General features: G+C 44.7%; 2 protein-coding genes across 4 annotated transcripts; one reads left to right on the forward strand and one right to left on the reverse strand.

The window, feature by feature from the left end:
• Positions 1-9: 9 nt before the first annotated feature.
• On the forward strand, positions 10-6,843 carry LOC307073580 (MOB-like protein phocein). Of its 3 annotated transcripts, XM_079733472.1 has the most exons (9): positions 10-144; positions 2,055-2,210; positions 3,657-3,719; positions 3,861-3,961; positions 4,080-4,122; positions 4,213-4,299; positions 4,847-4,926; positions 5,152-5,263; positions 5,523-6,843. In XM_079733472.1, the coding sequence occupies exons 1-9, from the start codon at positions 142-144 to the stop codon at positions 5,658-5,660; spliced, it is 783 nt and encodes a 260-aa protein (XP_079589598.1). In that variant the 5' UTR covers positions 10-141; the 3' UTR covers positions 5,661-6,843. The 3 variants fall into 3 exon arrangements, with proteins under 3 accessions (XP_079589598.1, XP_079589596.1, XP_079589597.1); XM_079733471.1 differs by lacking the exons at positions 10-144; positions 2,055-2,210 and adding an exon at positions 2,950-3,044; XM_079733470.1 differs by lacking the exons at positions 3,657-3,719; positions 3,861-3,961; positions 4,080-4,122; ... (2 more) ...; positions 5,152-5,263; positions 5,523-6,843 and adding exons at positions 2,302-2,391; positions 2,494-2,681.
• Positions 6,844-7,036: 193 nt separating this feature from the next.
• On the reverse strand, positions 7,037-22,709 carry rftn2 (raftlin family member 2). Its single transcript, XM_079733535.1, has 9 exons — positions 22,167-22,709; positions 14,570-14,750; positions 13,541-13,649; positions 13,061-13,235; positions 11,477-11,695; positions 10,517-10,623; positions 9,770-9,873; positions 9,385-9,466; positions 7,037-8,797 (listed from the first exon to the last, which is right to left on the reverse strand). Exons 1-9 carry the CDS (start codon positions 22,303-22,305, stop codon positions 8,594-8,596), a joined length of 1,320 nt encoding a protein of 439 aa, XP_079589661.1. The 5' UTR covers positions 22,306-22,709; the 3' UTR covers positions 7,037-8,593.
• Positions 22,710-23,085: the final 376 nt, after the last annotated feature.

Consider the following 23,085-nt stretch of genomic DNA (forward strand, 5'->3'; position numbering starts at 1 on the left):
GCATTGGGTCTATAAAATTAACGTCGTGGGTGCGCATGCGCGGATCCTTCTGGATACTTCCTCACGTGGATCTGCCTCAGTGTGTCACATCAACGCTCACGAAGAAATCGGGGTACAGCAGCTCAAGTCCAAATACATAAAATGGTAAGGTGATTGCGAGGAAATCTGACAATATGCTATGTTAAATTGTAACTATCAGTTTCATTGATGGTGTTAGACAGATTATTAATCTGACCTAGCTCTAGTACTGGTAGCAGCTAGCTAAAGATATGTTAGCCGGTGTTCAACTTTGATCCATGGCAAGGTCAAGCTGTGATGGAGAGTAATACAATAAGAAACATTCATTTCGGTCTTTACGTCAAACAGATTGCATTGAATGCATAGCCAGTTAACATGCCAGTTAACCCCACGGTGACCTAGTAGTCAACTGCGTGTGTTCAGTATGAGTGCAATGTGAAGTAACCTTACCTAACTTCACCGTTTCAGGACAAACTAACTGCATTTCATTTAACCTAACATGCGTTTTGTGAATTGTGTTGCTAACATAAGTGTATACAGTAACATTCGTGGTTGCAATAATGACATGTGACTCTGTAAAAAAAAAAAAAAAGGAAGAATGAATGAAACGAGGTGGGCCCAAACAACCTCGAGTTCATCAAGTTGGGGAATTTTTATTCTCGATCGAAGGATATTTATGTGCGAGTAGTTGGCCGTCACTACACGTTTTATATCATATTAGTATGTTGGCGCTTGCTGATGACGCAAACCTTTTTTATACTGCGTGACTTGTCTTTTTATAAATAATGAAGGGGTATTGCATCATGTTAAAAAGGACTGGGCTATTTTTTCTTTAAACCTATTTTTACATCATCATATACAACTATGTTCAAGAGTGAATGGACAGACGCCCACTCTTCAGGGGTTACAATTTATATTTCCTAACTGTCATTGATTTAATGTCGGCAAGCAGGACTTGAATGTTAGAACATTATGTGGAACTCTTTTCGAACTGTAAAGGTTACTAACATACTACCGTTGAAACCTTCTCTACATTGGGAGACTTTGCACATTCTTGGCTCCCTCCAAAATCCTAGCCCTTTTTGAATAAATACCCCGGTTTATCAGTAGGTTATCAGTCTTTGTCCTTCTGTGAATGGGTAAACATTCTCACTTGACCCCCTCCCCTGCTAATGTATCTCCTCTGGGACATTCAACTGGCTGGAACCAGGATGGCCTTCTACCCCCCCCTCATACTTCAACAACCTTCACACAAGGTCACACATCCCATGATCCAACAGTGTCTGACTGGCTGCAGCTGGTGTTCTAAATCTCAAAAGACCTTGACTGCAGTCAGATTGGTATTTTATAAGATGGTACACTAATGGTAACTACATGCTAACATGCTATACATGCAATCATCAGTGGCACACAACTTATTTGTGAATGATGCTAATGGTTTTGATGCTACCTTAAATTAGGTTCCTTAGATTGACATGTGCCCTTGCTTCAACCCCTGTCTTGACGCACCATCCTCTTTCAAACTACCACACTGATTAACCTAATCCCCCTTGTGGATTAACAGAGGGATGTCTGTATCTAAAAGCTTATTAACAAAATCCTCACTTGGCTATGCAAGACTTGATTCGATTAGATTGTCCTGTTTATTCATCTCCCTTTTTCAAAATGGGATCATCGCTGCAAAGTATTTGACAGCCCTGGGTGGGTGAAGATTGTTAGAGATGTTCTGTATTAGCTTAATCACAGTCCTAATCGTACTAACACAATTGTACAATCCAAGGAAGTGTATGTGTGTAACGTTAATGTGAATGTATTTATTTTTTGGACGATTACTACAGGCAGAAAAACCTGCTCAAGATTCATGGCTTCCTTTTTTCTTTTACGCAGGGTTATTCAATGAATCAAGAGCGACCCCTAGTGTTCACAATTGGCTATAAAATCTTTCAGTGGAATATATGTAGTGTCCCCCTCCGTTAATGAACTGTAAATAAATTCATGTATGTCCCCCTCCCCTTTTTTATTTCTCTCTTCTCCAGGCTTTCAGAAAATTCCTCCCCATGTTCGACCGGGTGTTGGTTGAACGCCTGGCAGCAGAGACTATGAGCAAAGGGGGTATCATGTTACCTGAGAAGGCCCAAGGCAAGGTGCTGCAGGCTACAGTGGTTGCAGTGGGGCCGGGCTCTATCAATAAGGTACTTACTACCTCATCATTGAAGAAAACAAAGTCACTTGAAGTAATGCAGAAGTAATGTACTCTAGCTGATAATTATTTGTATTCTTCAGAGCGGAGCTTTGCAGCCAGTTTGCGTGAAGGTCGGAGATTCAGTCCTCCTCCCAGAATATGGGGGTACTAAAGTCCTTCTGGACGACAAGGTATACCATCACCACATTTTTTATATATTTCATATTCGTTATATTACGTAATTAATGTGTCATCAAAATGTAATACAACTTTTAAATATTTTTTTCTTGCAGGACTATTTCCTGTTCCGTGATGCAGATATCTTGGGGAAATATGAAAATTAAAATTAAAAGTGCTTTATAGTATGTAACGTCCTTTTCATCCTAAAGTGCTGTAACGTTGCCTCATTAATGTCTTTGATTTGTCAGTCAATTGTAAATAATTCCAAATCATGTTTTTGTTATAATAATAAAAGAACTCTTCATTATGTTCTGTCTTGTCTTTATTTTATACAAGTTTTACTATGATTCAATAAATGTCGCGATAGAAAAAGGCCATTGTAAACCACAATTAGGCTTTATTGTGTTTTTGTAAACCAGATTTACCGAAATGCTCACTTACTGCATCAAGTATGCTAAACGTCGTACAAAACAAATGGTTGAAACTGTTACATAAATAAGACGCCACACTGGTGTTATTTTTTTAAGATCCCTCTGAAGAAAAAACCCGAAATGGGACGTACGTACAAGTGAGCGTCTCATTGTCATCCGGGTATTCTGTCGAGATGGTCATGGCGGAGGGTACTGCAGTTCTCAGGAGGAATCGGCCTGGAACCAAAGCAAAGGTGGGTTTATTTAGGTCCGACACATTTATATGGGAAAGAACTAGGCTTATGAGTGCTGTGTTTTATTTAAAAACGTTTGTTTCCTGGCGCACTGATCCTGTACAAGTGGATCTCGGACTGCAGGGTTTGGCCTGGGACTGGCCATTAGACTGCGAATCATCTATTTCCTCAAAGAGTTGTTTGGTCCTATGCTGACGTATTTGATTGTGTTCTTATTTACAAGACGGCTCGTACTTTTCTTTTGAGTAGCCTCAATGTCATTGGAAAATAAAAAAAGGCGATTCCATCTAGGGAAAATGGTAGTAGCGGATGCCTGGTGCCATATCATCGCTAAAATGCTAACGCTAAATGCGATGGCACATCTTTCGTACGAAGCAGGTTACTAACTTGGTCCACTGTTAACGCCGTAGTCCCCAGGTAACGTCTTACAATAAAATGTTATTATCGGTGTTGGCTTTTCCACATTTCCCCTTATTATAACGGGAGATGACGCCTGCCACCAGCTAGATGTCCATGCTAGCCTCTGTTGACGTTATCCAAGAAGCTTCAGCAAGAATGCACCAACTTTCTCATTGTATGATTGCTCTAAATTGTTATTGTTTTAATATCTAGGATTTCTACAACTGGCCCGATGAATCCTTTGAAGAGATGGACAGCACGCTCGCTGTCCAACAGGTGTGTGTGTGTGTGTGTCCAAATCCTCACAACCATTGTGAATCATATTTGGGAGATTGAATAGGATTGTGTTAAACAATCTGTAGTTAGTGTTGAAAATGGAACATTTGTGTTGACCTAGGCCCTTCTTTACTGTTACAGTACATCCAGCAAAATATCCGGGCGGACTGTTCCAACATCGACAAGATCCTGGAGCCTCCAGAGGGACAGGACGAGGGGGTCTGGAAGTATGAGCATCTCCGGTCAGTGAAAGGGAATTAACATGAAACGTTTGCCACACAAGTTGTGATTTTGTCTAACTGAATTTATTGTACCATACCGTTTTATATGTTTATTCCTGTTGGCCCGTCTAAATTGCAGGCAATTCTGCCTAGAGCTCAATGGACTAGCAGTCAAACTGCAGGTTGGCGCATTTTTCATGTTGGTGCTTCAACATTATAGATTATGAGATTTACTGCACATTTTAAACATGCATACTGTTAAATTCCCTCAGAGCGAGTGTCACCCAGAGACCTGTACCCAGATGACTGCCACAGAACAGTGGATCTTTCTATGTGCTGCTCACAAAACTCCCAAAGAGGTGAGCTTCTTTCCCAACCCCACCCCTTAATTACATTTAAAGTGTTTCCATGTTACTTAAATATATACATTATATGTGTGTGTTTGCGTGTTTATTTATTCATTTAAAAGGGACAGTGTACATCAATCGACATGTCCATTGCATAGGAGATGTAAATGTACCAGATTTAGTTATGCAAACTATTTTTCATCTGTAGTCCCTATATGCTATATTGGAGATAAAATCAATATTGTTGGGTAAGTTGTGTCATATACAGCGAGAGCTGAGCTTTATTATCCTAACCGTTCAGACTGTATATATTAATGCTTAAGGGGTAGCAAAGTGTTGTTGCTCGGGTATTCGGCTCCCAAACAAAGATACCTGGGTTCGATCCCAATTGTCTGCAGCCTCCCTCTTGCCCCCCTTGAGCAGAATGCGTAACCCCCACCTGCTCCTCAATGACTTTGTGACTCGATGAATTGACTGTGTTGCTTTGGATAAGAGTGTCTGCTGAACGGCTCAATAGTCATTTGTTTTTAATCCACCCTCCCCTCGGTGGTGTTCACAGTGCCCTGCCATCGACTACACCAGGCACACGCTGGATGGAGCTGCCTGCCTACTCAACAGCAACAAATACTTTCCAAGCAGGTCAGTCTCCACTGGCCCCCACACTTCCTACCACCATGCCTCAGTGTCTGACTGGCATGACATTGCTTTTCATCCTATGTGAGTGGACCGTGTCTAATATAAACACATGCTAGTTGTGCCCGTTTATACTTTTGGAAGGTAAGACATGATATCATCGTCGATAGGGGAAGAAATATTACATGCAACGGTAAAAAATGAAATGTTAACATTACCTTTGACCTCCAGGGTTAGCATCAAGGAGTCATCTGTGGCCAAGCTGGGCTCCGTGTGCCGCCGCATCTACAGGATATTCTCGCACGCGTACTTCCACCATCGCCAGATATTTGACAAATATGAGGTAAGTGTCCCTTGGGAAAAGAGCTGTCGATTCACCAACATTTTGGAGAATGTTGGTGAATTGATTTGAAGTTGGGAAATGTATAAAGCACGATACATCACTGAAAGGGAATCATGCTCTATGCATATTTTATCCACATTACTTCATTGTGGCCATTGTAACATAAATACCTATCTTATTCGATTACTTAGTCACCACCTCAAGCTCACCCCTACCGATGGCCGACGTTATCCCACTATAAACCCTGTTGTGCCGGCAGAACGAAACCTTCCTATGTCACCGCTTCACGCGCTTCGTGATGAAGTACAACCTGATGTCCAAAGACAACCTGATTGTGCCCATCCTGGAGGAGGAGGAGGCCCAAAACACCTCATCCGCTGGCGAGAGTGAGGCCTAGAGGAGAGAACCACCACGCTGCCGCTGCCTTAAGGGAGTCGCGTGCACGCGCATTTGTTCATAGCTACATGTTATAAATGACACACACTACAGATATACCGCACACACATCTCATAAATATATATATAAATATATCCCCCTACACATTACACACACGACCACAAATCTGTACATTACATATAACAGGAGCGCAGAGTGAGTACCATGTCGACTTTAGCGCCTGTGTTGCTCTCTCAGGACACAGGGATGTATGCATGTTCAATTCTTCCATCCTATGGAAGAACAGGAATAATTGGAACATCCCATTTATACCTCTGTGTCCGAGCAGGCTATAGCAGTGTCTAAATCTGATGGGACAGGGTCGCATTCACGGCTCATACTCACACTACCCTGGATAGACATTTGCGGGCAGCTGGATTTACATTACCCATGCGTTAAAGATGGGTTTATCTACTGCTGACTAAGGCGCACACACATACTTGCACCCTGAAACACTTGTATATAATGCCCCCCCAAACTCCTGTTTCTTTTGAATCAAGAATATGTTTTCCAATCCTTCAAATGTTTTTGTTTGTCATATCACGTCTCTATTTGCTTGTGTTGCCTACCAGATGTTTAAGGGGGGGGGGGAGGGAGAGAGTATCCAATGGAATGGATCACTAAATTAGCACACAGACATCAAACTGCTATGGAACAAATTCACATACAGTAAGTGTGGCCTGTGTTGTAGTGGGAGCAAAAAAGGAATGTAGTTTTGTATGTTAGCAGTCTGTTGTGCTATTTCTCTCATGTGGCTTCTGAAATCCTTTGTAGAGAATCTTTAGCAAGGCTTGTTGGTTCGATCCTGGTTTTGTGACATGCCCACATTATAAATATTTTAAGTGCGTCCCTTGCCGCTATATTATTAAGACGTTACTTGACTGGTTGAAAAACAACATGAAATGGATGACAGTGAAAGGGTTAGCCTGACCCCTAACCCGTACTGATGAATGGTTGAGATGGATACACATTCAAGTATAGGAGCACAACCATCCTTCGCTTCCCCCCGCCCCCCCTTTCATAATTAAGTTATTTTGTGGGAGAAGCGTTGTCTTGGCTACCCACTTTTTATTTTTTTTTAAATGGACAACAAATTTTGTTACTGTTGACATTGACATGTCTGTTAATAAAAAAACTGTTACCCAGCTGTTTGTGATCGTTCTTCCCCTCAGGGAAAGGTTTTGTGAAATTTGCTGCAGCTGTTTCATTTGAATCATGAATTCCAGGCCATCCATGGAAATATTTTGGAAGAATAACTTCAGATTTATACATTATAAAGACACACATTCTCATCTATAAAATGTATCTTGGGGAGAGAACTGCTAAAACATGGGGTAAAGCATTTTTTTAATGCAGTAAAATTAGAAAAAATAAAGACATGCAACTTTCCAAAAAGAAAGATGGGGAATAATAATACTGCAATCAGGTAATTCCTGAAAAGGACGGATACTGATAATAAAAAAGAAATAGGGCAAAAGACAACCCAGTAACAAAATACTTGCATCATATTCGTTCTTACAATATGCCGGCCTTCAACATACACACAACAATATGAAGCCCTATCGTAGGAGTCTGATTTGCTTTCTTTGCATTAAAGGATGGGCAGTTCAATCAACACTCTTTGAAAGACCAGATTCAGTAATGAAGCTGTGGACCAATGAGGAGTGTGTTTCCAGCAACATGGCAATGTGAAACATTGAGCAGCGATTTACAGAAGTGTCCAAGTAAAGCGATAAGCACGTTGGAGATATAATCCTAGATTTTTGTGTACATCACTGAACCAGTGTCAAAACATATCAATGAAGGTCTGACTCCCATCGGCCACCAACGAAATATCCCAACACCGGTTGCACAGCAGAGAATTTCAGTGTATGTTCGAACAAATACGACACATCACTAATTCAGTAATACACCTAATCCAGTCAACTACTGCTCCCCCTTCAAAATATCTTTGTAACAACTCATACAAAGATGGATAAGTGTTATTTGCTTTGAACACCCTGGACCCATTTATACATGATCAGGGCTACCCTGAACAAGTATGGCGATTCTGCACCATCTCAGGTTGGAACAGACATTACAGAAATGTAAGATCAGAAGATAAATAGTTAGGTCTGAATGTTTTCAGACTTCAATGATTGGTTAGGAGATGTAGAAGCCCCATAGAAAAAAAAAACATAAAACCGTGTTTAAATAAACAGCAAAGAAAACAGTGATGATATGTGGTCAAGAACTGCTCTGGTAACTGCAGTTAAAGGTAATGCTGTGGCGACTCTCCCGGTGACCACCGCCATGCCATGAATGTGTTTTTCCCCAAAGACCGGCCTGTGAGGAGTACCTATCTTTGTGTGAACATCCCAAAATAAACAAACATTTACACGCTTTTACCTTAAAGTGAATGAGAACGGCTGAGAAGGTTGAAAAGGGTCTTGCATAGCCATCTGCTAACCACCGATGGTTTGAACATAATGTTTAAACATAGGTCTATATGTAAGTAATACAATGTACACAATTATGGCTTCAGTAAACACACACACACACACACACACACACACACAAAGTGCCAAGTTTACTTCCCTCTATGTTACAGTTTCTGTTAAAGGGGAGGAGGTTAAAACTGAAGGGGAACAAATATATTTTCCTAGCACCTAACAGGCCTATCGTCTATCATTGTGCTGATAGAGTCTTTCTGATGAGTATTCAATTGAGGTGTTGAGCTACTGGGAGGAACAACATGATCCGTTCTCACAACCAATCCATTTCTGCCCTTGAACGATTCCTCCAGCTCCTCCTATACTCCAGTACGTAGTCCTAGGTTTTCAGCCGGGGACAGAGCGGTCCGTAGGCGGAGGAGGGCTCCGCCCGTCCGGACAGGAAGTGTTTTTTCAGCTGCTTTTACATGCAGGTGACCTCCGCCTTGCCCTCCTCCTGCTCGAAGCCACCTTCCTCCAGGTGGGACAGGGTACTGGAGTACCCGCCGCCAAACACCGGGAAGCCCCCGATGCCCCCCGCGGTGGGGGACAGCTCCATGGGGGGGAGGGGGCTCTCCGCTCCCAGGCTGATGGAGGGGCTGGAGACTGAGACCCGCGCCGGCATGGCCTGGAGACGGAGAGGAACCCAGGTAGGAAAAGTGAGTTGAGAGTGGTTTAAGAAGGTCAGATATTAATATCATAAACAGGGTGCGGTAGGCATTCGACCTGATGTCTAGCACTTTGATCATCGCAGGCGATTGGCTATCCATGTTATACAGCAGTGAGCATTCATATCTGAAAGGATTGCTCTTTGTGACGAAATTCTTAGCAAGGTAATCTATCATCAAGCAAACAATCTTAAGGAGATTATACGCCATCCAGTCCAATATTGAAAGACAACAAATTATAATTTAGAGAAGATCTGCAAAGCATACATGTCTGAGTGGTTCCCACTGCTTCCCGGTGACCAAATTGGATTATGCAAATGTTCAGCCTTCAGCCCTCTCCCTCACTATATCGTATTTCTATTTATTCACCCATATATTATGACTCAATTAATGTCCAAGATTATCCCCTGCCACATTGCTATTAAAACATTGTCCCACAGAGGGCAGTAACGTAACTTTTGCACTGGGACTTCAGCCTCTCACCAGCAGGGGCCATAACAATGACCCAATGAGCTCATGTCGAGGACAGAATGCCATCCCTGCTTACCTGGCTCTTCTTCTGCCCGGCTGGCTGGCCTCTGACTGGCCTCTGGAGGAACACCACCTGCTTGGTAGCCAGGTTCCCATCGCTGGAAGAGGAGACAGAGCAAAGGTCAGTTTGCATATATATATATTTTTTTATTTGTTGATTATTTTACTTTTTTTTACTAAAGAAGTCTCTACTAAGGAAGAGGTCAGGCAACTCGTTTGCAAGAGAGGCCTGATAGCAGTAAAACCAGAAACACATCACAAACACGATCAAATGACACACAAAAAATACATGGAAAAGGCATATGAAGAACATATGACCAACAACCAGAGGTTATTTATCCAGATATTTAGAAAGAGCAAGAGAAAGAGAGCTAGTGTGCATGCGCAACACAACTGTTTACCTGTCATGTCGGATAATCGGTGTGGGAAGCACACACGTGAGCAGCCACCCGAACTCGGCCAGCGTGTGAAGGAGGGGCCCGTAGTCCGTTTTCACATGGGACCCCTGAGCACACAAACACACACACACATACACACACACACACACACACACACACACACACACAGACACTTTAGGCCAAGTCCAAGTTCTCCTCATACTGCAGCAGGTTTCACTACAACTCCCCCACACCTACATTCATTCTCTCTATTCTCAACACCGCTTCCCGAGAGCCAATTTCTGTTGAAATGGGACCTCCTTATCATTGTTGCTCCGACTACAAGAGCTTTGTTGTTATTATATTACAAAATGAAGACATTTTATTGCTGTATAAACAATTAATTAGCAAATAACATAATAAATGAAGGCAACAAGAAGAAGAGATTAACATTTGACTAAAATAAATGTGAGAACACAATCCGTTTTTCATCTGGGCTTATTAAAAGCTGAAGGCATTGTAGAATAACACATAGTTCACCATAGTTTTGTTTTATATTCTGCTATTGCAACTTTGCCAAACAGGCCCCATTCATCCCAATTAAATAACTGCGATGACCACAGTTCTACCAGATACTACAGGCCGGTTGTGCGTTCCATTCATAACACAAACCTGTCATTTCATTAACGGTCCACCTCAGATCAGCAGCATGAAGCACTACCTCCATCATATAACACATGCAGACAGCCAATCCCGTGCTCCCATACTGACCTCTATCACAGTCCACTGCTCCACCACGATGGTGTCATTGGCGGGGGGGCAGGTGCTTCTTTCCTCATAGACAAACAACCCCTCCATAGACCTGGGGACGGGCTCGCCTGACACACACACATACACGCACACACACACACACACACACGCGCATACACACACACACACACACACACACACTTAGGCATCGTAGAATCATCCATGCACAGAGAACTACGCGGGACTTGCGCTTCAAGTGTGTCACTGGGATGGCCATGAACTAGATCTGAGAACTAGGCCAAGTCATTTGTGTGCACGTGCGTCTGTGTGTGCAAATGTGTGTGTGTGTGTGTGTGTGTGTGTGCATGTCTGTCTTTCGGTGCATTTGTGTGAGTGTATAGTTCCAATTTGCGACAGACTTTGGTTTGTATGTATGTGTAGGAACCGATATGGATGGGTTCTGCCTTCAGAGTAGACACTAGCAGGGTTGCGTAACAACAAGACTTGTACAACATCCATACACATCTTGTGGATGATTGAGGATGCTCTAGTAGCAGATGGATGTCTGCCAGTCAGCAGTGAAAGAGGAAATGAGGTCGCCGAGGTTCAAATGAGAGTTCTATAAATAGATAGTCAAAAGGGCCCCGTAGCCAAAACAGGAAGTGGATAAGCAATTTCTATGCATGCATTTGTGGATGTGTACATGTAGGTGCCATGAGCGACTGAACTTGGTCAGAATGGACTACAAAACAGTTTTGGGACAAAATTTGGCGAGACCTCCTTACTGGTGTTGACAACCTATGAGCTGTTTTATCTGAACTGCATTGAAAATGTTTTTTACGTTCCACAGAGTGACCAAGTCTCAAAGAGCAAACTAGGGACTGACTCAGCCCCTTTTAGCAAACCAACAACATTAAACATGTGCTGGAAACACTGAACATCTTAAATCCTGAATGAGGTACACGGTTTCTAGGTAAGTACCTTTGGGCTTATCCCAGTAGACGAATGAGTCAACCAATGACCAGCCTTTGCGGTAGTAGGCGGCAGTTAGCTCCAGCCAATCGGCCTCCAGAGCGCTAACCACTTGACCCTTCCTGGAGACCCGCATGGACAGTGCCCCCTGGTGGTACTGACACGCCAGCGAGTCCAGAGGAGCGCAGCCCGCCGCCCAAGAGTGGAAAAACACCAACAGTCTCAGGTCTGGGGAGGGAGAGAGGGGATGGAGAAATAATTATTTGTTTTCACATCACATGAACCGCACAGTTGTGTGCCGAAGCCCTACCTAGCACTACCCTGGCCGTAGCAAAAAGCTCGGATTAGTAAACAGCTCGGACATTTTCCACTTCGACCTGGTTGACGCTGACCTCCCTGATCCAATCAGATTACAGCTTTGTTTGACGCTCTTAAACCAATACAATTCAATTTGTAAACCTATAAACATGTTTTACAAGATAAAAGCAATGAACTCTCGTGCCAACTCATTATGTGTTGATTGACTATAAAATCAGCTGCCTCCTCAAGAGTACGGTACAGTGTATTCATCTAAAGCATCAGGTTAAAAAGGTTTGACACAAGGTTTAAAAAGGTGCTTAAAATGTAGAAGGTTTGGTTCATAACAAAGCTGAGGAGATCGTGAGGAGGAGTGGAGAGGAGGGGGAGAGGAGAGGAGAGGAGGGGGAGAGGAGGAGTGGAGGGGAGAGGAGAGGAGGAGTGGAGGGGAGAGGAAAGGAGGAGTGGAGGGGAGAGGAGAGGAGTGGATTGGAGAGGAGAGGAGGAGTGGAGGGGAGAGGAGAGGAGGAGTGGAGGGGAGAAGAGAGGAGGAGTGGAGGGGAGAAGAAAGGAGTGGATTGGAGAGGAGAGGAGGAGTGGAGGGGAGAGGAGAGGAGGAGTGGAGGGGAGAAGAGAGGAGTGGATTGGAGAGGAGAGGAGGAGTGGAGGGGAGAGGAGAGGAGGAGTGGAGGGGAGAAGAGAGGAGGAGTGGATTGGAGAGGAGAGGAGGAGTGGAGGGGAGAAGAGAGGAGGAGTGGATTGGAGAAGAGAGGAGGAGTGGATTGGAGAGGAGAGGAGGAGTGGAGGGGAGAGGAGAGGAGGAGTGGAGTGGAGGGGAGGGGAGAGGAGGAGTGGAGTGGAGGGGAGGGGAGAGGAGGAGTGGAGGGGAGGGGAGAGGAGGAGGGGAGAGGAGGAGGGGAGAGGAGGAGTGGAGGGGAGAGGAGAGGAGGAGTGGAGGGGAGAAGAGAGGAGGAGTGGATGGGAGAAGAGAGGAGGAGTGGATTGGAGAGGAGAGGAGGAGTGGAGGGTAGGGGAGAGGAGGAGTGGATTGGAGAGGAGAGGAGGAGTGGAGGGGAGGGGAGAGGAGGAGTGGAGGGGAAGGGAGAGGAGGAGGGGAGATGAGAGGAGAGGAGTGGATTGGAGAGGAGAGGAGGAGTGGAGGGTAGGGGAGAGGAGGAGTGGATTGGAGAGGAGAGGAGGAGGGGAGGGGAGGAGTGGAGGGGAGGGGAGAGGAGGAGTGGATTGGAGAGGAGAGGAGGAGTGGAGGGGAGGGGAGAGGGGGACTGAACCCCTCACCGGGGCTGTAGCTGTTCTCCTCCGCCTCCCGGTCGCCGGGCGGGGTGCTGGGCGGGGTGTGCGGCGGTGATCGACAGCTGCGCTTGGGACTGCCCACCCTGCCGGCGCCCACCCCGCTCATCTGCTGGAGCACCGAGCACACGAACCGAACGCCCCCCCGGGAGCTGCTGTTCACCTGCCACCGGGGAAGCACACGCACCACGCTTTTACAATCATTATCCTCCTCAAATGGCAATGGTTGAATATTTTTCTCTGTCTAGAAAAGGTTAAGTTCATATGAAGCAGAGCTGACATTTGATTTCACTTGGTTTAAATAAGTTCTGAATTCATTTCAAAACTGTGTGTGTGTGTGTGTGTGTGTGTGTGTGTGTGTGTGTGTGTGTGTGTGTGTGTGTGTGTGTGTGTGTGTGTGTGTGTGTGTGTGTGTGTGTGTGTGTGTGTGTGTGTGTGTGTGTGTGTGTGTGTGTGTGTGGTACTGACTCTGTCGATGAGGGCTCGGACGGTGTCACCGGTCAGAGAATCTCCCGGTAGTGGCCATTCCTCCACCCTCAGCATGGGCACACTGTGACACAAAGACATCGGCTGCAAACTGAGACACACACACACACACACACACACACACACACACACACACGAACACTTCAATTAGCAAAACTGATGAGCAATGACGAATGACATTTACATAGTTAATCACTTGGATTGATCATTAAAAGGGGCTGATTTAATTTGAATTGCGTGATTCTAAAAAGCCTCTCGCGCTGTGACTGGTTCATAGTTCAGTTGTAATCGTTGCGTTGCAGACAGTGAAGACATCAATCATTTACAGGCCCAGCAGGAGGCGTCTGCCAGCTTCCTCCCCAGCATTTAAGCAGGAGAACAGTTGACACTTGAAAACCATTGAACCCTGGGCCTAAATTGTTTAGTAGGTCTCAACTTTTTTTTTTACCTTCTGCCTAAATGCTTGGTTGTTCAAGGCGTGGTATGTTTTGCAGCGTTTGTGTAAGGAAGTGTAATAAGAAATGTCTAAAAATGCATCCTCAGCACAGAATACCTAAGAGGGGTTTAAATGTCCACTCATATGGAGCTCCACTTTTTTTTTTTTTTAAGTGTTACAGACAGAGACTTCCAAATCTTGGCTCTCATGAATATGACATTCGTCTTCGTTGGACGCCGACAGGCCTCTGACTGTTGTCAGGGTACATTTCTAGCCAATGGCAATCCTTGGTTATGGCCTGCTGGCACAGCAACCAGGCTGAGCAAAAACACTGTGAGAGGGGTTCCCCTAACGCCACAATGACCACCCACTGGTTGTCCACATTAAATATAAAGCAGTCTTCATCCATCTTTCATCTACTTACCAGAAAGATGGAGTGTATGCCTAGGTGAGCAGTAGTGTGTGTGTGTGTGTGTGTGTGTGTGTGTCTATCTGCCTGCACGTTTGCTAGTGACCAGTTGTTGCTGGGGCTAGGGCGCCATAGGGGTCTGTAGGGACGCCATAGTCACACCAACCTGGGTTTGGGCCGTGCCAGGATGGCGCGGTACAGCAGGCTGAAAGGGAGGGAGCGGCTGCGTCCCACGGAGAGGATGATGGGGTGCAGGGTGGTCAGGACGTAGCCCTGGGTGTAGTAGGGTTGCAGAGCCTGGGGCAGCTCGCACAGAGAGGACACATACTGCACTGTGGGGCGGCTGCCTGGGTAGAGGGAGGCAGGGACAGCAGCAGGGGTTGATGAGGATATACATTGACTGGAGATCAGTGTGGGGCAATCAAGTCTGAACAAAAATAAATATATTTTTAGAATTACATCTTATTAATCATAGACTATATGGAAAGAATGAACCACAACAGGGTGTTATCGCCACATCAACTGAATTGAATATTCCTTTACGGTGCTTTGAGCGTGTTATTTTTATGTTGTCAAGGAAACATCTGTTGTGTAGTCGTGTTTGACTGTTGCTTTAAATGTTGGATTTGTAGCACATTGGTTTGGAGCAGTTAAAAGGCAGAGGTTTGCCGTTATTGAAAAATAATGCACACCATTGGAACGTCATTGACCAATCAGAATCAAGTATTCAAACACGCTGTGGTATGTTGGTTGAATACCTAATCTACAGTATAAATACAGATATTATCTGTTGAGATGCATATCAAATAATTGGCATAGCTTGTTTAAGGCCAAATGGGGACGTTGGACTGGGTGAAGTTAATCAGTAAGGAGACAGATGAATGTTTTATCTAATGATCACACACACAGACACACGCACACACACACACACGTTTTTGTTAGTGAGGAATGCCAATTATGGACGCATTCCATTCATTCAGCCTCAGACTGAACAAGAGCTGCACATCAACACGATGACATCATGAGACCACATCCTAGAGGCCCCCCTCTAGTACCCCTCAACTTCCATTATCAGGGACTAGGCAGATAAACTAGCTCCACGATCCACAACATTTTGCATATAAATACAGAGTAATTTGGTAAGGCAATCAACTTATGTTCTTGTATATAAATTTGTTATCTAATTAGTATTTAAATTCTTTAGAACTTAGCATTGAAAAAATATTTCATGTGTACCAATTGTCATATTTTGTCCCTCTTAACAAAGCAGTGTAGTGCGACAGACAACACACTGTAACAATTGAAAAGGAAAAACAACGCAGGTATTGGCCCTCTACTGATGCATTACTGTCTTTCATCCTTCCATCTCTCTACAACTACATGATATCTAAAGGGGAGGGAAACCCAAAGAAGTTTTCTTTCAGTTGAAACCCATTCTATTTCAGGCTCACAAAGTGTTGGTGAACAATCTGTTATTTTGGGCAAAAATGTGTACAATTGAATTGAACTGAGGGACATTCTCTTTTTCGGTAACTCCAAGCTGGGAGTTCTCCTGCTAAATCAGGCGGAGGTTACCTTTACCCTTTAACATGCCAAGTGGTAAAGCGCTACTTTCAACTGAGCTAGAATTACACTAATTAACACGTCATTATTAGCACCTATGTGGACTGTGCAGAGAGGTTGACACGGCACAGCAGTCACAGGTGCGGCTCGTAACATTATTTATGTCCTTGACTCATGTGCCGGAAAAAATTCACCAAACTAGTAGACTTGCTTGTTCTCTTTCGGTCCTTAATGAGGCAGTAAGGTTACCGTTAGGAGCTGCAGCTGGATTTACTCAGCCAAGACTTTGGCCTCACTGCATATTATTACTTCCTGTTTTCGTACTTATCATCTCCTTCCTGCATGTGTTCGTGTCTATATAAATAGTGAAAAAATAAACAACAATAATTCTTGTGTGTTACGTTTCAACTCTTACATTGCCTTGAATATACAATTACACTCAACTCAGTGCAAACGGGTGTAGCAGCAAGTTAGTCTGAAACATATTGGAAGTCAATTCCAAGGACAAACAACACGTTTAATTGAGGTTACTGTATTTGTGCACAAACGTCTCAGGCATCATTCAGTGGATAACTTGGTTCCCTGCAGTATTCCCACCACACTCCCCGAGTCGCCCCACCCCTGCGTGTTCAAACCCAGTTATATCTTTAGCAGCGAGTCAGGCGTTACCATCAGCCATCAGCACCTCCTGCACACGCGTGACTGCGTCGTCAAAGTCAACACTAGACGATGTGATTTCGCTGGGTTGGGTTAGCGGGTTAGTGATGCCGCCATCCAGCGCACAGACCGGATGTGTGATTCTCCATGACACAACCATTAAGACATGAAAGCATGCGAGGCAAGAAAACCCTGTACCACATGTTATATAAAGATTGCATATAAAAACTCACACACAGTATTTTTAGGCCAGTTTGTCTAGCCTCGTGTGATGTGGTTTGGCTGTGATGTTGTGCGCTCAGATGAAGGCGTGGTTGTGAAACGAGCCCAGATAGGCTTCTACATGTTCTCCTTGTGAGCGGTAACACAGATTTATAAACTGATATGTTCATTTTTTGCGTCGGTCAGATTACCGATGAGATTGTGTGTCAACAGGATATTGTGATACAAACACAAGCAGGCGTTTTCATGCATCTTAATAAATATTCAGACACGATCCGAGAAGCCCAGTAGAGTAAGAGCCCTGTTGGTGGTGTTTGCTGCTCATTCTCAAGGCGCTGGCCAGGAATCTCTGTGAGCAACACCGCGTTTCCTGTGACCACAAAGAGCGGCTATTCACAGAGGAGCTGGATCACTGCCACATTTCTGCCTGTGAGAAACAAGGGTGACGGGTGGGGTGGGGGGGAAGGGGGGGATTTTCGGTGGGGTGCGGTGGGGACTAAGGTCATAAAACATACTTAGCACATTCCCAGCCTAAAAAAAGGAAACGCACACGAAAACAAAACATTTGAAAAAAAAGAGGAGAAAAGGCGGGTGAGTGAGGGAGGAGAGAGGGATGGATGGGGTGGGGGGGGCTCTATGCCACCCCACATTTTCCTAAACACAGCTGAGACGGTACACAGATGAGAGCAGTACCATCTCACTGGCTCAAATGGAGGACTGTAGTCTGATCACAAAAAGAGAATCCAATGAAAACAATAATATTTCAACAGAGCTACTGAACAAGGTGAACTAAACACACAAACAAGATACTTGCCCGTCCCTGACGCTCAACTCAAAGCTTGCTAATGCATTCACTAAAGTTAACTTTATTCACCAGCACTCGCTTTTCTGATTTTTATGATCCAATTGGCCGCGTGTCAATTTAGTGTGCGCTTGGTTATTTAATTTTCTTTGACAACTTTGGATGTTTAGAACGTCAATGTAATAAAGAAGTTGTAATGCAGTCTATCAGAGCTGTCTGTCTGTCTGTCTGTCTGTCTGTCTGTCTGTCTGTCTGTCTGTCTGTCTGTCTGTCTGTCTGTCTGTCTGTCTGTCTGTCTGTCTGTCTGTCTGTCTGTCTGTCTGTCTGTCTGTCTGTCTGTCTGTCTGTCTGTCTGTCTGTCTGTCTGTCTGTCTGTCTGTGGCCCCCCAAGAGAACAATATCGTTGCGGCTTTTAAGACACATACTGCACACCTCTGATCGAGGCTTTTGTGAAGGGATATTCCCCCCTACTATCGGTCACACTGAGGCCTCTGTGTGATGGCTATATGTGGCTGAAAGACTGGGGACGGTGGGGGGAGGAAGACAGAATAACGGAGACTGAGGTGGTGTTCACAGTCAGTGGTGGTGATGGAGGAGAGGGAGAGGGGTAAGGGCGGTGTTGGAGGAGAGGGAAAGGGGTGGGGGGGGTGGAGGAGGAGAGGAAGAGGGGTGAGGGTGGTGAAGAAGGAGAGGGAGGGGGTTGAGGACAAGGGTCATGGCAGTGCCAGTGAAAGACTGTACTAAAGGGAAAGTCTTTCATTTTCTCAAAGAAAATACTAAGAGGATAGAGAGACAAACTAAGCTACGACAAATAAGAATCCAGAGAGAGAGACAGAGAGACAGAGAGACGGAGGGAGAAGGAAGGGAGAATAGTGGTGCTTTACAAGATAGACTTTATGAGCCAGAAAGCCCATGTGTGAAAGAGAGTGCTTGTGGAAGTGTGAAAAAAGAGAAGGCTGCTTGGCAACGGGGGAATGAGTGACAGTGACACCACTAGTGAAGAAATGAATGAGGCAGGATCTGAAAGGGAGAAAGAGACCAGGAAAGTCCAGGGAAAATAATGGAAATACAGCAGACAGAGGCCTTTAACACAGAGGTGTGAGATGAGGTGATATGGTCTGGCGTGAGAGAGAGTGAGACACTGTGTGGGATATTTCTTTACCACTGTGTGGTAACATCATACCAAGGTGCCCTACAAATATAATCCTTCAAAATGAATTTGTTTTTAAATCACTTAAATCCAATAGATTCTCAGATTAGACAGAGACTATGGCAGATGGCGTGATTGTGTGTGATTGAAATTAATACAGATTATGGGGGAATAGAGAAATATACCGCACCAAGGCAGGGGGGTTTAGATGATAAGGCGTCAGTGGTAGACACATTGTTTTCGTCTTCAAATGTTGGCCTGAATTTGATCTGAAATTTGTCCATTCCCGATCCTCACTCCCCAACGGTTAATGAGCACACATCACTTCTTATAAACCCCTCTCACCCCACACGTACAGTCCCGGACTCTTGTTTCATTCACCCAGTGCTTTGCCCCCGTTTCAATGCTTCATTTACCCTCCATCTCCTCAGCGAGTTCAGTGAGTCCAGCCATGCCACTTGTACACCGAGGGGCTGAATTACAGGCTCGCTTCCAACCGCCACCCTGTCTGGTGGGTTAAGGCCGTTTGTCTAGGTTCATGCCCATTAGTCCAATACACAAATTATATCCAAACCAATGGATACCTCACAAGTTTGCCCCGTTGTGGCTGATTAACTTAAAAGATATCTCTTGAGGTGATCAAACTTTTCCTTGTTTACAGAGTTTTAGAGCCCTCTTGTAACGGCTTAAACCAATCAATCAATATCACTGAAAGCAAGAAGCCTGTCCACAGGAAGCTAGCGTTCTCACTCAAAGACACCTTGTGATATGGGCCTTGGACCCGGCGACTTCCACCCCAGGTGGAAGTCTCAGCCATTAGGTTCTTTGATGTGCCGCCTGCTCCAATGCCCCCTGCTCCCAGCCCTCCATGCTCTGCTACGAGGGCCTGGACCAGCCACGGGCCAGTGAAGGAGGCCCCACTGAACCAGGTACTACACGCGACAAGGCACAGCAGGCCAAGTTGGGCGTTGTGGGGGGTGGGTGGATTCAGTGCGTTTGTGTGAGTGAGAGCTTGCCCTCCATCATTCCACTCCAACATGGTAGGGAAGTGTGTGTTTGACAAGTTTATTTTCTACGGGGGTTGTCTAGACTTCCATAACTGCGGTCCCCTGGGTCTCAATAGTAGGGATCTGAAGGCCCGGGGAGCCACCAGTGGTGTTTTAATGCTGTGCAGCTGCATGATTGCCCACAGTGCCAGTTAATGATCCTGAATAACCCGAGGAGAACTAAGGGAGCCATCGGGTCTTAAAGTCCCTTTGTGTTGGTAATTGTGTTGAAGCATTGAACAATAAGACACTGTTTGCCGACTGGTTAAAATAGGCCACTTTCATTTCTCCTTCTCAGTCTCGTTTCCAAATTTAGACTATTTCCACAAGTCTCAGGGCAGCCGAGTCCATCACTTTAGAAAGGTTTTAGAACTTGCATTCTACCATGTTGTAAAATGGTCATATTTAATACTCCCTTGAGTGTTATCCCTATCTGGCAGAGTGGTAAAGGTCTCAGAGGAATCCATCCCACTGGAATCCATCCCACTGGAATGCCGTGAAGAAGTTTATATAAACAGATGTCCTCCTGACATTCCTGTGTGTTTGGTGAGTTTTAATAGGTATATAATAAACACAGTCTCTCATCATGTGACAGTGGCAACCAAACGGGGAGTCTTAAAGGGCCGATGCTGACAGACTGTGTGAAGTAGAAGTGTAAAAATGAAGTGTAAGTGTTGGTGAGCAAACTGAGAGACAAGCTAAGAGTTTTACATTTAGTTAATCAGCAGTCGCTTTTATGTATTCTGCATTACCACTACTAAGCCTGTAGACATTTGTAGATTTGTATAAATTGTGTATCTTCTCAAATCTTGCCTGCATGCTTAAAATGGGTAAGTTGCATTGGATCCAAGCGTCAATGTAGAAAGGACTACATTTGCATGAACACGCAATCTGAACGAGTGGATGATTGAGGCTAAGACCATTCAATCAGAAAAAAAGGAAAAAATAAAGCCAAATGCCCCCAAAAAATTGCAAATTCTAAATAGAACCCAACTAAACAGCACTGCCAGGCCCAGTGGGGTGCCGCTCTACTTTCAGGGGGGTAACCTTGCATAACAGCATCACAACACACTTGTTTGGTTGTGTTGCAGCATCTGCCACCCAGGTGCTCCTCAGGAATGCATGCGACTGACCCATGTTTGTTAAATAATGGTCCAGCACCAACCGGGCTTGAAGCTTGATGTTACTTCCGGCTGTACACCAAGTCGTCCACAAGTTGAACCAAGTTCTGGGGATTCAGAGCAGCCTATGGCACAATCTCACACATCGTTTTGCAATACGAACATATCGGTTGAAATCAGTCACTGAGATCTCACATACGTTTTCCGAGCCGTGACACATCAAAGTGTACAACTAAAGAACGCAACAGTAAATCTGAGCACCCAACACGAAATAGAAGCAAAGGTTTCTGTGGACAAGTTGAGACACAGGACCGGACCAACACCAGACCACAGTGCTTATAAGAAGAGAGAGGCTGGCATGGCTGTGGTTATGTTTGGCTGCAGACTCTATGATGATTCATCCTCAAACCTCCAGTCTGACACAGGTGCAAATCTTAAAATGTATGCAGTCTGCTTCTGGAACTTCCTTAAACCACAGTACAGAGATGAGGGGAAGGGACCAGAATGACTCACAATCAGGCCCCCAGACTGATCTTGAAAGCCCCTACACAAATAAGTAAACTTTTAATATAAAATATACAACGGCCTGTTTGAATTGTTTGTGATTCTCACTTGTTAGCTCTAGAGGACAAATATTAATTTGAAGATATTTAATCTCATGAATGAGCAGAGGCCTGCTGTTTACATGGGGGAAGCTCCCCACTCAACAAGCTAACGGCCGGTTGCTTCCAAATAGGTCAGTGAAAACCAGCAACAGATGAGCGGATTAGCCACAACAACATCTTGAGGATATCATGCATTTGCTGATTTAATTCAATTTTCAACAGCATGTGTGGTGGAGCATAGGGTAGCAGAGATTTCGACGTGCACATTTCCCATGGGATGTAGTGTAGCATGTCCCCGTGTGCATGTGAGTTCGTGCGTGTGCGACCACAGAAGATGGGCTGGTCGCGTAGGGAGGATAAAACCCCTAGTCTGACCTATTTCCAGATCGGCTGAATGAACTGCACTGTTGCTAGGATATATAGTATGCACCTGCAGTCAGTCGCATTTGGGAAAAGTGATTGAAGAACAAAACAATGTATTTTCATACACTGAATAATATAGATTTAAAGGGCAGAGTTCGTTTACCTTGTTCACGTCTCAGAAGTCCAACTAGACAATGCAAAAATAACATTTTAAGAAATATGATCATGGTATACCTTCCAGACTGAAGTCGAGAAGCACATACTCGAACACGGTGTCTGTTTTGGTCTCGACTTGCGGTCTCTTCAGAGTGGAGTAGATCTTTCCGGGGCTGCTGTCCTCCGGGTCCTCTAGTTTTCTTAACCCGCAGCCCATAGCTTCCCTGGCGGGATGTCCAGCACACACCCAACTGCACAGTAGGAGCACAACAGGAGTCCGTTCTGGCACAGAGCTCTGCCAAAGCGATCAAGTTAACGGGAGCGCTCCATTCTCTGTTAATCCTTTCCAGTGGCTGCCGACAATCACCACTGATGCCAAACAAAAAACGCTTTACTTATGAGTAAAATGTAGCTCCATGGCAGACGACGTGAAATTATATGTTTCCGTCCAGTCTTTGCGCGGCTGAAACATGAACCAAATTCCTTTGAGAAAACTTTTGGGTAGAAGAAGTTAGATAGTTGGGTCCACAGCGCGTTTTGGGAAGGCTCCTGAATACAACCCCCGGTTAATTAATCGTAAAAATCATAAACGAAACGGCGTTTCTTGTACACAGTAGCCTAAGAGCTAAATCCGGTCCAGATTTGAGTGATTTTGAATACAGAAAGAAGCAGGGTTGAAAGCGTGGCTGTGTTCATGAGGGAGGGAAGTGGGAGGAACCCCGGGGATGGGAGTGATTTGGGGAGCAAATCGCAAGAAGCCTGTTACCATATTAAGCGGTTAGTAGGCTCGTATTTAGAAGAAAATTTAATCTTTATTATGCATTAACTTAATTTGTTTATATTTATTATTTCTCGTTCATCTTTGGCTCACTGATTTTTTTTTCAAAATAAACAGAGCAATTTTAATCATCAACAAGCCATTATAAAACAAAACACGACCGCTTATACTATGGCATAACATTAACCAGGCCTTTTTTCTATGTGTTTATTATAGCTT

Source organism: Pollachius pollachius (assembly GCF_949987615.1).
Source record: "Pollachius pollachius genome assembly, chromosome: 3".
Classification (NCBI taxonomy): Eukaryota; Metazoa; Chordata; class Actinopteri; order Gadiformes; family Gadidae; genus Pollachius; species Pollachius pollachius.

Coding starts and splice junctions, on each gene's coding strand:
- LOC307073580 (XM_079733472.1), top strand. Junction 2,211..3,656: donor GGCCGGGCTCTATCAATAAG/GTACTTACTACC, acceptor TTTAATATCTAG/GATTTCTACAACTGGCCCGA. Junction 3,962..4,079: donor TGGAAGTATGAGCATCTCCG/GTCAGTGAAAGG, acceptor TCTAAATTGCAG/GCAATTCTGCCTAGAGCTCA.
- rftn2 (XM_079733535.1), bottom strand. CDS start 22,305: ATGGGCTGCGGGTTAAGAAAACTAGAGGACCCGGAGGACAGCAGCCCC. Junction 13,236..13,540: donor TCCGAGCCCTCATCGACAGA/GTCAGTACCACA, acceptor CCCCGGTGGCAG/GTGAACAGCAGCTCCCGGGG. Junction 10,624..11,476: donor CTACTGGGATAAGCCCAAAG/GTACTTACCTAG, acceptor TGTGTGTGTCAG/GCGAGCCCGTCCCCAGGTCT.